We start from the raw sequence: 13,373 nt of genomic DNA, 5'->3' as shown, positions 1-13,373 counted from the left end.
TATCTTGTCTTATGTTTAAGTCTTTGGTCCATTTTGAGTTGATTTTTGTATATGGTGTAAGGAGTGTTCTAGCATCATTGATTTACATGCTGCTGTGCAGTTTTCCCAACACCATTTGCTGACAAGGCTGTTTTTATTCCATTGTATATTTTTGCCTCCTTTATCAAAGATTACTTGACCAAAATTTTGTGGGTTCTTTTCTGGGCTCTCTATTGTATTCCATTGGTTTTCATGTTTGTTTTTGTACCAATACCATGCTGTCTTGATGACTGTAGCACTTTAATATAGTCTGAAGTCTGGGAGAGTTATTCCTCCAGCCTCTTTCTTTCTCTTCAGTAATGCTTTGGAAATTCTAGGTCTTTGATGTTTCCTTACAAATTTTATTATGGTTTGTTCTAATTCTGTGAAATATGTCCTGGGTCATTTGATAGGGATTGCATTAAATCTGTAGATTGCCTTAGGTAGTGTGACCATTTTACAATATTGATTGTTCCATTCCAAGAACATGGGGATCTTTCCATTTATTAAAGTCTTATTTGATTTCCTTCATCAATGGTTTATAGACTTCTGTGTAAAATTCTTTGACCTCCTTGTTTAGATTTATTCCCAGATATTTTATTACTTTGGGTGCTATTTTAAGGGGATTGTTTGTTTAATTTTTTTTTCTGTTGATTCATCATTAGTGTAAAGAAATGCAACTGATTTTTGAATGTTAATTTTGTAACCTGCTAGTTTGCTGAATTCTTCAATCAGCTCTTGTAGTTTTTGTGTGGAACTTTTATGGTCTTCTATATATAGTAACATGTCATCAGCATATAGTTACACTTTTACCTCTTCTTCTCCAAATTGGATCCCTTTTATTTCTCTCTCTTGCCTGATTGCTGTGGCTAGGACTTCCAAGAGTATGTTGAATAAGGGTGGTGAAAGTGGGCATCCTTGTCTTGTCCCAGATTTTAGTGGGAAGCTTTTGAGTTTTTCACTTTTGAGTACTATGCTGGCTGTGTTTGTCATATATAGCTTTTATTATGTTGAGATATGTTCCCTCTATACCCACTTTGGTGACAGTTTTTATCATAAATGGCTTTTGCATTTTATCAAATGCTTTTTCTGCATCGACTGAGATGTTCATGTGTTTTTTGTCCTTTCTCTTGTTGATGTGATGTATTACATTGAAGATTTGCTTACGTTCAACCGCCCTTGTGTCCCTGGGATGAATCCCACTTGGTCATGATCTATAATCTTTTTTATTTGTTGTTGGATTCTATTTGCTAAAATTTTGGTGAGGATTTTTGCGTCTATGTTCATCAGTGATATTGGCCTATAATTCTTTTTTTCTGCAGTGTCTTTGCCTGGTTTTGGTAACAGGGTGATGGTGGCTTCATAGAATGAGTTTTAGGCTTCATTTGTCTCAATAATATTCCCTCCTTTTCAATCCTCTGGAAGATTTTGAGAAAGACTGGTATGAGTTTTTCTGTGTATGTTCATTAGAGTTCCCTGGTGAAGCCTTCCAGTCCTGGAGTTTTATTTGTAGGGAGGTTTTTAATTGCTATTTCTATTTCCTTTCTACTGATCAGATTGTTGAATTGTTTAATTTCTTCTTGACTCATTCTTGGTGAACAATGTGTTTCCAGAAACTTGTCCATCTCCTCTAGGTCATCCAGTTTGGTTCCATATAGTTTTTCATAATATTCTCATATGATATTCAGTATTTCTATTTTATTTTCTGTAATTTCTTCATTTTATTTTCTTATTTTGCTAATTTGTGCTCTCTCTTTTTTCTTCTTTGTGAAATTTCCCAGAGGTTTGTTGATATTATTTACTTTTTCAAAAGACCAGCTTTTGGATTGGTCGATTTTTTCTGTGGTCTTGATAATCTCTATTGTATTTATTTCCTCCCTGATCTTTATAATTTCCTTCCTTCTGCTGCCTTTTGGGGCTTTTTGTTCTTCTTTTTCTAATTAATTCATCTGGTGGGTTAAATTGTTTATTTGAGACTGTTTTTCTTTTTTGAGTAAGGTGTGTATCACTATAAGCTTGCCTATTAGCACTGCCTATGCTGTGTCCCATAGATTTTGAGTGGTTGTGCTTTAATTCTCATTTGTCTCAAGTTATTTTTTAATTTCAGCTTTGATTTCCTCATTGACCCTTTGTTTTATCAATAACATATTGTTTAATCTCCATGCTTTCCTTTTTTGCTGCTTTGTTTCTCTTTTGTTGATTGCTAGTTTCATGGCATTATGGTCATTAAAGATGCTTGAGATAATTTCTGTCTTCTTAAAATTGTTGAGGTTTCTTTTGTGCCCAAGTACATGATCCATCCTGGAAAATGTTCCATGTTTACTTGAAAAGAATGTATATATTAATTTTTGGGGGTGTAATACTCTGAAAATATCCAGCAAATCTATTTTTCTATTGTAGTATTTAATTTCTCTGTTGCCTTGTTTATTTTCTGTCTGGAAGATCTGTCTAGTATTGTTAATGCAGTGTTAAAATCTCCAACTATGGTTTTATCCCCATCAATATCCCCCTTTATCTCTGTTAGTAATTGTTCTATGTACATAGGTGCTCATATATTGGGTGCATATATATTAACGAGTGTAATGTCCTCATCTTGTATCTCTCATTTAATCATTATAAAATGTCCTTCTTTATCTTTCCTTATGGCCTTTGTTTTAAAGTCTATTTTGTCTGAAATCAGTACTGCGACACCTGCTTTTTTGGCTTTTCTATTTGCATGGAATATCCTTCTCCATCCTTTCACTCTCAATCTGTATGTGTCCTTCTCCCTAAAGTGGGTCTCTTGTATGCAGCATATTGAAGGTTCTTGCTTTATTATCCAGTCTGCCACTCTATGTCTTTTGATTGGAGCATTTAGTCCATTAACATTTACAGTAATTAATGATAGATGTGTGTTTATTGCCATTTTGAACTTTTCTTTGCAGTTGAATTGGTATATCCTCTTTGTTCCTTTCTTCTTCCTTTTGTGGTTTGGTAATTTTCCTTTGTATTATGATGGATTTTATTTAATTTTTGTGACTCCATTGTAAGTTTTTTGCTTGTGGTTACACTTTTTCTTAAATCTATTAGCCCATTACTATAACTATTTGTATTAAACTGATAGTAACATGATCTCAAACCCATCCTACTGATAAAAAAATTCAAAAAAGAAAGGAAAATATATATATACTATATTTCCCTACCTTCCTATTCTACTCTCAATGATTTGTATTTCTTCTTTTATAATTTCATGTTTATTTAGTTTGTAATTGATGAGTTATCACCTTTCCAGTTGTGAGTTTCTCATTTATGTAGCATTCTGCTGCTTTTCTATTTTGAATAGCCCTTTCAATATTTCTTTTAGCATGGGTTTAGTGTTGCTAAACTCCTGTAGATTTTTCTTGTCTGTTAAATTCTTTATCTCTCCTTCTATCCTAAATGACAGCCTGCTGGATAAAGTATCCTAGGCTGCATCTTTTTTTTCATTCAGGACTTTGAATATTTCTTGCCATTCCCTTCTGGCCTGTAGTGTTTGTATAGAGATATCATCTGAGAGCCTTATTGGGGTTCCCTTGTAACTCACTCTTTGCTCTTCTCTTGCTGCCTTTAGGGTCATTTCTTTATCCTTGACTCTGGCCATCTCGATTATGATATGTCTTGGTTTGGGTCTATTTGGATTCTTCCTGTTTGGGACCCTCTGAGCTTCCTGTACTTGGATATCTGATTCCTTCTTTAAGTTTGGGATGTTTTCAGTCATGATTTCTTCAAAAACCTTTTCAATTCCCTTTAATCTTTCTTCCCCTTCTGGGACCCCTATTATGTGAAGTTTGGGATGCTTTATATTATCCCATAAATCCCTTATGCTATTTTCATAATTTTTTTTGTTTCTCTTGTAGCTTTTCTGATTGGGTGCTTTCTATTGTCCTGTCTTCTAGGTCACTAATTCATTCCTCTGCATTATCTAGTCGGCTTTGCACAGCTATTAGATCATTCATCATCTCAGTCAATGAGTTTACCCATTCTACTTGGCTCTTCTTTATATCTTCAGTTTCATTTTTGATATGTTTTGTATCTCTAAATACTATCTCTATTAATTCCTTCAGCACTTTGCTCACTCCTTGTTTGAAATCTTGATCTAGTAGGCTATTGATATCTATCTTATTGATCTTTCTTTCAGGGGATTTCTCTTGTTCTTTTAATTGGGAGTGGTTTCTCTGCTCCTTCATCTTGCTCATGCCTCTCTGGCACTGTTGTTTATGGAGTATCAATTATCTATTTTGGTCCTTAAGGAGTTTATCTATCTAATGCCTATGTAGGAATAATGCTTATGAAAAAAATAAGAGAGATAGAGAAAGAATTTTGAAAGAAGGGGAAAAAAACTTTGAAAACAGTGTATAATGAATAATAGAAGAGCAAGTTGAAGTAGAATATGAATCGGGTTGAGACGTCCTTTTTAAACCTTTTTGAAAAAGGGGAAAAGATGAAAAAATGTATTTGAAACCTGTGTCTAATCAATAACAGGACATCAAAACCCAGGAGAAATAAAAATGCATTAGGAAGTAAAAATTAAGAGGGTAATAGAAAATAGAACAGGTGAAAATAGATTGAAAAAAAAAAAGGTGGTGTCAGTGTTCTCCTGGAGTCTGTGTGCTTTTAATGTGAAGTCTTTCTGTCTTCATCCTGTTTTGGAAGCTCAGCTTGCTGTTTCCAGAGGCCCTCAGTTGGTGACCTCTTCTGTGCTGCTCTTCGTACCTGTCGGCAAGCAGATTGCTCCTCCTCCCAACAGTGGGTCATGTGCATCTCTCCTTTGCTGTGGGTGGGCGGGTCACTGCCCCTTCCGATGCCGCAGTCAGATGTTGCAGACTGGCCAGATAGGAGGGCAGGTCGTGCCCCCTCGCAGCACCGCAGTCAGGTGCGTTCCTGCTGGAAAGGTGAGGGGCTGCCTACCCTCTCCCAGCACCTGTCGCTCTACAGCTCTGTGCCACTGTGTGCTCTGCCTCGGGTCGGCTCTCCGTAGGGGGGCTCCTGGAAGACCGTGGAACAGCCTCACCCCAGCTGTGGGCCAAAACCCATCTCCTTGTTTGTCTTGGCATGGCAAGTTCTCTGAGGGTCCAGGACAGAAGGATCCTATCTTCCTCGGGCTGTAGACAAGTCTCTGTCTGGTCTTTGAGGCTGCTAAGCCCTTAGGTGTGGACTCAGGTTTCACCCCCACCCCCACCCCCACCTGGGTGCTAAGCGCTGGAGGATATGTCAGCTGTGCCTGAGTCCCGCCTCTCTTGACCTGAAAACTTTATGCGAGTTTTCAGAGATGGCGTTATGCTCCCTTCCCCCCAGGGCTCATCAGCCATGCTGTTTTATTGAGGGCCCAGGTTGTTCTGCCCTGTGCATCCACAACCACATCATGCAGCCCCCTGCAGTCCCCTGGGGCTGCCTCAGTGCAGCCACCCCTGTTGTCCGCCTGGCTCAGGCAGCCTGGCCCAGCCCCCAGCTGCCAGCCCGCATCTCGGGCTGGATGTTGGGGGACCCTCTGTGCCCATTTAACTTCGTTCTGTCAGTCAAGGGCTGCTCTGTACAGATTCGAGCCTCGGAGGCTCTCCCCATCCCACTGGCCTCTCGGTTGGAGGGGGGAGACCCAGTGAATGAGCGCTAGTCCTCCTTTGCCACTCTCTCCCCACGGGACCCATGCAGCACTGTTTTGCCTTTTCTTCTTTTTTTTTCCTTTTCTGCTGCCAGATTTTTGGTGTCTCTGTCTTCTGAAGAGGATGATGTTCTGTCAGAGTTCCGCAGGTGCTCTGGTTGGCTGAGTGGGTCTGTGGATATGAGTCTTGGTGTATTTGTGGGAAAGGGTGAGCCACGAGCATCCTTCTACTCCACCATCTTGGCCTCCTTCCATCAATGTTTTCTTAAATGACAGGATTCCATTCTTTTTATCGCACATATATTATATTTATCTTAAACTAAACACTAAATAGATTTGCAAAAATGTAGAATGACTTCTTCACTAAATGTAATACATTTCTGTTTTAGAAAATATAGCTTTTTAAATCGAATATGGTTATTTTTAATTACATAATTTTAAAAATATTGTATCAACATATGGAATTACTGTTTTTAAAACAAATTTATATATGAATATTTTAATATGTTAGTTTCAATTTCTAATATATCAATAATTGATATATTTAATTTGCATAAACTTAAGTTGTTTGGAATTTCTTATAATTCTGTAGAGCATAAAAGGATCCTGAATCCAAAAAATTTATAAGAGTAACTGGTTTTAGTAATTAAGAGCATATTCTGGGGAGCTAGTCTGCAACTTTGTATCTACGTGATTTTAGGCAAGATATTTAATGTCTCTATGCCCCTTTTGTCTCATAAAAAAAGGTATAACTAATACTACCTACTTCATAAAGTTATGAAAATTATATGAGTCAATATTTGTAAAGCTCCTAGAAGAGTATCTGACACATAGTAAACACAATTTTTTATATTAAAATAGAAGACATGTATGAAACACCCACATCTAGCGTCATACTTACTGATGAAATCTCTGAAAACATTTCTCCTATGTTAAGGAACAAGAAAATGATGTCTGCTTTTGCCACTTTTATTCAATATTGTAGTGGAACATCTAGCCTCCAGGATTAAAATAGATTAAATATCATGGTGAAAAACAACATCCAGAGATTATGTATTATTGTGTACAGATAACCTGTTTGTCTAACATTTCAGGTGTGGTCCCCAACAAGGGTCAGTTTCCCATGGCCATGGGAGCCCAGGAACAATTTCAGTGCACTGGCCCAATGTGTCGCTATGCTGAAGACTTGGCTCCCATGCTGAGGGTTATGGCAGGACCTGGGATCAAAAAGTATGCTTGTGTTTTTCCTTTATTTCCTTTCTCTCCTTTCCAGACTTTCATTTCTCATTTTATTATTAGACATAGAGATAAAATTCCAGTCTTCAAGCAAATAATTATGAGTTTTTATAAGAGAAGTTTTGCATATGTGGATATGATGCTTCACAAATTAGTTTGTAGAAATATTTCACTGTGTAAAAATATTACACAAAGAGAGGCCTTACTGTAAGATTAAAACTGTGGATTTTTTGTTGTTATTCATTTGTCAGTTTGAGTATAAAAACTTAGTTCACTTTATATTGAGCCTTTTTGGTTCTTCTGACATCTGTCACCACAAACTTATTTTCTAATCTTATTTCAGCCATTGATACTGCCTGAGTGTCTCTATTTCTCTAGATAGCTCTTTATCACATTATCCATAGAAATGATATCAAAGTGCCCCCACTTCCAGGAAACCTGTGATCACCTCATCTCCCTTTTATGCTCAGTAAATGATCCCATGTTCTACCTCATCAAGAAAATGCAATCTGTGTGGAACTTCAGTTTCTTACCATCAAATTTTTCTAAGTCCCCAGCCTCTTTTTATCCTCTTAGAGTGAAGTAAACACCTTTTCTCTTTTTGCTTTAGTATTTAAGTTCTTTGACCCATGCTTACACTCTGGATCTCATGTGCTGTTGTGTTCTCTCAGATCTAATTTCTATTACTTATTTTATTTTCCTATGACTTTAAACATATACAAGTGCACACATGCACACTATACAAAATTTTCTCTCATCTATATATGTATATACATAAGTACCCACACACTATATACAAATATATAGTGCCCCCTTTGTTATCATTAACATGTCTGAGTGTCTCTCATTTTAAAAATATATAATTTTTTCTCAAATACACATTCTCCTTCAGCTTCTACTCTACCCTTTTCTATCTTCATTACCAAATATAAATTATTTATACTTATAAGCCTAGATTCTCACACTACCCTCTCATTTCTCAACCCACTACATACCGGTTTTCACTACTGAAATTTTTCTTGCCAACATCTCTATTTTTTCCGTTTTTGCAAAAATTAATGACTACTTTTCAATACTTATATGAACTCTTTATAAGCAGTGACACTGTTGACTATGCCCTCCTTGAAACAATATATACCCCTGGCTTTTGTGACTTACACTCTTCAGATGTAACTCCTGTATCTGTGACTTTCCCTTTTTATTCTCCTTTGTGGCTCTCTTCTCTTCCTGCTTATCCCTCAAATATTGTTACTCTATTGTCTCACTTTCCTCTTCTGGCTCTACCATCATCCCAGGTTTACTCCATTTACACATGCTATTTAAATTACCTCCCATACATAGAGGATACACAAATCTGAATCTGTGGCTCATTCTCCTCACCTAAGCCTCAGGACTGTACATTCACTGGCGTCCTGGGTATCTCAGTGACTTGAAACTCAATATATCTAAAATTGATTTCATTCTTCTTCCAAGCCTCAGAAACCTGATTTTCCATCTTATTTTTCCCTAATTTCATTGACCCAATCATAATTAATCCAGTGACTAAAGCCCAATTTCCTATTTCTATTACTCTTTATATCTGAGCAATCACCAAGTCCAATGAAGACTACCTCCTAGTTACTTCTTACACAATTATATTTATCTCTGTCCCTATGGTTACAATTCTAGTTTAGGCTATGATACTTTCTCACCTAGACTACTACTGCAGTCTTCTGATTTTTCATTCTATTTCATACTGTTTTCTCTCTTGTTACCAGAGTAACATTCTTAAGTGCAAATCTGAATTCTAAAGGTTTAACACTGTTTCTGGCACAGTTCTATGGGAAAAACAAAACTACATTAAAGCTGAAGCTCAGTTGTTAGGCTTGAACTAGTAACCATATGTAATTAATTTGTTGATATCATTTTCTTTTTAACCCTCCACAGGTTAAAACTCAATGATAAGGTAAATTTAAAGGATTTGAAGTTTTACTGGATGGAACATGATGGAGGATCATATTTAATGTCAAAAGTGGACCAAGATCTCATTCTGGCTCAGAAGAAGGTAATTATGAATATAATCTCTTAATGGAATTAATATTTAGTCAAAGAGATGCCATTCTAACACTTTTACTTCATTGTCTGCCAGATATTATGTCAACATATATAATTTAGGTTATCAGAGTAATTGTACTAATTTTTGGTATAAATTTTCATAGTCATTTTAGATATTTTAACTATTTTTAGTAATAAAAAGGAATATTTTTTAAAATAAAATATGATGAAGCAAAGAAAGATTTTGCTCAGAGGTAACTGCTATTAATATATTGGCATAAGTTAATGTCTCTGTTTTTCTCAAATATATGCCTAGGAGTGGAGTTATTGGGCCATGTGGTGGATCTATTTTTGTATTTTTGAGAAACCTTAATATTGTTTTCCATAGTGGCAGCACTAGTTTGCATTTTTACCAACAGTGTACAATGGCTCCCTTTCCTCCACATCCTTGGCAACATTTGTTATTTGTGTTCTTTTTGATGAAGGCCATTCTTACAGGTGTGAGATGATATCTCATTGTGATTTTGATTTGCATTTCCCTGATATTAATGATGTTGAGCAGCTTTTCAGGTTCCTGTTGGCCATCTGCATTTCCTCCTCTGGAAAAATATCTGTTCAGTTCTTCCACCTGTGTTTTAAATGGGTTGTTTTCTTGTTTGTTTACTTTTTAATTGAAGTATATTGGATTTATAATGTTGTATTACTTTCTGGTGTACAGCATTGATGGACTTGGAGGGCATTATGCTAAGTGAAATAAGTCAGACAGAAAAAGACAAACACTGTAAGATATCACTTACATATGGAATCTAAAATCAATATAACAAACCAGTGACTATCACAGAAAAGAAACATACTCACAGGTGTAGAGAAGGAATTAGTGTTTACCAGTGGGTGTGGGGTAAGATGGAGGTGGAGGATTAAGAAGTACAAACTATCAGGTATAAAATACACTACAAGGATGTATGGTACAACATGAAGAATATAGCCAATATTTTAAAATAGCTATAAATGGAGCAAAACCTTTAAAACTTTTGAATTACTATATTTAAACCTGTAACATGTAATATTGTACATCAACTATACTTAAATTTAAAAAATATGATATTGCAAAATAAATGCATAAATAAAAAATAAAAACAAACATATTTGGCATGTTTCTGCCCAGTTATTCATTTATGCATATATGTAGATGTAAACTTTATGATTGAGATCACATTATGCATAAAATAATTCTGCTTTTTATTTTAAATACTTTTACAATCAGATGAAAAATGAAATAAATTTATCTTTTTTAAAAAACAAAGCATTTTAAAAAGAAGAATAATATAGAGTTCTGTCAAATTTTGAAAATATCTTTTCAAAAAACTACAATAAGTCAGTATATGACTATTTAAAAAAAACACAAATTATTATTTCCAAAAAATATAATTGTACATCTCAGTCCTCAAGAGAATTCATGTAAAAACCATTACAGTAAGAATTAACAAAGTGACTTAATGAAAGTAATATAATCCTTAAATTAGAATCATCTCAATATACCAGAAACAACTAGTAGAAAAGGCTTTTACAATACCTATGAATTAGATGAAATGTACACATGATACTTACAAGGAGACAGCTACAAACTTGAGTATTATAAAAGCTGGCTTTAATATCTGAAGACATCATTGTGTTATGGGATTTGAAGACCATGTTATAAATGTATAGATTATTGTTAAATCTGTAGGTAAAATGTAATTCAAATAAAAACCCAGTCGATTTTTCCATTTCTTTCTTTTTTTCTTTTTTTTGGACTGTTTCTTTGGGTAAAGAGACAAATAAGATCTGCATGATAAGTTGTAAACTGAGAAACAAATTTGTCATGTATTAACATTTTATATATATTAAAATAGCTTCACAAATTTACATTAATAACATTGTAAAAGAAGCAATTACAGGAAATATGGTCAATAAAAATGATAAAGGATTATTAACCTTATTTAGGCTATAACCTATGACAAGAAGAATATCACAAGAGCCATAGGAAAAGGAGAAAGGTAAATTATAAAAGAAGATAAATATAAATGAATAGTGAAGTCATGAAAATGTTCAACATTACAGGTAATAAAGGAAAACAAACCATAGAAAAATTAAGGTAATATATAGTGATTGCTTCAATTGATAAGACAAATAGTCACATAATGCCAATGGAAAAGAAAACTGGTTAATTTTGGAGGGAGTATGGGGTGAAGGAGACAATTGTAAAACCATGAAGCCAGGAGCAGGAGAAAGTAGGACAACAAGTGGATCCATGGAAGTAAATTAGTCACATTGAATCCTGACTCAGCCCCATTCTCACACAGCATAATGATACCACCCTAAAAGTTCAGTAAATTAAGCAAAAATTTAATAACTTACTGTATAGCTTCTTTATGTTATTTACTAAAGTTTCTAGCATATTTAGTATTCAAAAATCCTTCCTTTTTCCATATGGAAACAGTGTTTCATAGGTACTGTACGAATTACCAAAATGCCCTAAGTTATTTTCCACTGTTGATACTAATCAAGAGTCACATTTTGACAAACTGAGACTCTCCCTGGAGTGCCAGAAGTGAAAAACATATAGACTTTGTGACCGGTCAGCATTAGGTAGCAGGCAGATTCACCGAGGAACTGTTTGAAATAACAATTGAAAATAGTCATATGCTATATAGGAGATAGACTGAATAAAATGTAAAGACTTTCAGTAGTTTCATATCATACTGCAAAATTTAGAACAAGCTCTAGTAAAGATGAGCAGACTGAAGAAAAAGCGTTATAGTATAGTAATTTACATTATCATTTGGATAAAAAAGAAAAACTTATAATCTCTATATTTGCCCAAAAGATATTTCATAAAGTTCATATGTCTATTTTTTTAACATTATTCATTGAGTTATAGTCATTTTACAATGTTGTGTCAAATTCCATGAAGGGCGCAATTTTTCAGTTATATATGAACATACATATGTTCATTATCACATATTTTCCACTATGAGCTAATACAAGATCTTGTATATATTTCCCTGTGCTATATAGTATAATCTTCCTTATCTATTCTACATATGCCTGTCAGTATCTACAAATTTTGAAATCCCAGTCTGTTCCTTCCTAACCCCCGCCTCCTTGGAAGCAACAAGTTTGTATTCTATGTCTATGAGTCTGTTACTGTTTTGTATTTATGTATTTACTTTTTAAATTCCACATAAGAGTGATCTCATATTTATTTTTCTTTCTCTTTCTGGCTTGCTTCACTTAGAATGACATTCTCCATGAACACCCATCTTGCTGCAAATGGCATTATGTTGTCATTTTTTAATGGCTGAATAGTATTCTATTGTATAAATATAGCACATCTTCTTTATCCAGTCATCTATTGATGGACATTTAGGCTGTTTCCATGTCTTGGCCATTGTAAATAGTGCTACTATGAACATTGGGGTGCAGGTGTATGTTTTAAATAGGATTCCTTCTGGATATATGCCCAGGAGCAGGATTCCTGGGTCATATGGTAAGCCTATTCTTAGTCTTTTGAGGAATCTCCATACTGTTTTCCACAGTGGCTGTACCAAACTGCATTCCCACCAACAGTGTAGGAGGGTTCCCGTTCCTCCATAGCATCTCCAGTATTTGTTATTTGTGGATTTTGAATGATGACCATTCTGGTTGGTGTGAGGTGATACATCCTGGTACTTATTTTTTTTTTCCAAGTTTAAGCATACAGTTTAATGGCTTTTGATACATTCACATCAAGGGGCAACCATCAACACAGTCCACCTCCAGAACTCTATTCCTTTTTGTTTTTGTTTTTTAAAAATTTTTATTGAGTTACAATCATTTAACAATGTTGTGTCAAGTTCCAGTGTAGAGGACAATTTTTCAGTTATACATGAACATACATACATTCATTGTCACATTTGTTTCTCTGTGAGCTACCATAAGATCTTGTATATATTTCACTGTACTATACAGTATAATCTTGTTTATCTATTCTATATTTTGAAGTCCCAGTCTTTCCCTTCCCACATCCTGCCCTCTTGGCAACCACAAGTTTGTATTCTATGTCTATGAGTCTGTTTCTGTTTTGTATTTATTTATTTTTTGATTCCACATATGCGTGATCTCATATGGTATTTTTCTTTCTCTTTCTGGCTTACTTCACTTAGAATAACATTCACCAGGAACATCCATATTGCTGCAAATGGCGTTATGTTGTTGGTTTTTATGGCTGAATAGTATTCCATTGTATAAATAAAACACCACTTCTTTATCCAATCATCTGCTGATGGATACTTAGGCTGTTTCTTTTTTTTTTTTTTAACATTTTTATTGATATATAATCATTTTACAATGTTGTGTCAAATTCCAGTGTAGAGTACAATTTTTCAGTTATGCAGGAACATATATATATTCATTGTCACAATTTTTTTTCTGTGAGCTACCATAAGAT

The 13,373-nt window shown here is 34.8% G+C and overlaps 1 protein-coding gene across 2 annotated transcripts in view; it reads left to right on the top strand.

The window, feature by feature from the left end:
- Positions 1-13,373, top strand: part of FAAH2 (fatty acid amide hydrolase 2) — a 200,087-nt gene that overhangs the window by 112,949 nt on the left and 73,765 nt on the right. For both annotated transcript variants that reach the window (XM_031445025.2, XM_031445026.2), the window contains 2 exons: positions 6,730-6,865; positions 8,798-8,915. In XM_031445025.2, coding sequence (XP_031300885.1) covers positions 6,730-6,865; positions 8,798-8,915 — 254 coding nt within the window. The remainder of the gene's footprint in view (positions 1-6,729; positions 6,866-8,797; positions 8,916-13,373) is intronic.

The sequence above is a fragment of the Camelus dromedarius genome, chromosome X (genome assembly GCF_036321535.1).
Source record: "Camelus dromedarius isolate mCamDro1 chromosome X, mCamDro1.pat, whole genome shotgun sequence".
NCBI lineage: Eukaryota > Metazoa > Chordata > Mammalia > Artiodactyla > Camelidae > Camelus > Camelus dromedarius.
This window is presented reverse-complemented; position numbering and strand designations above follow the sequence as displayed.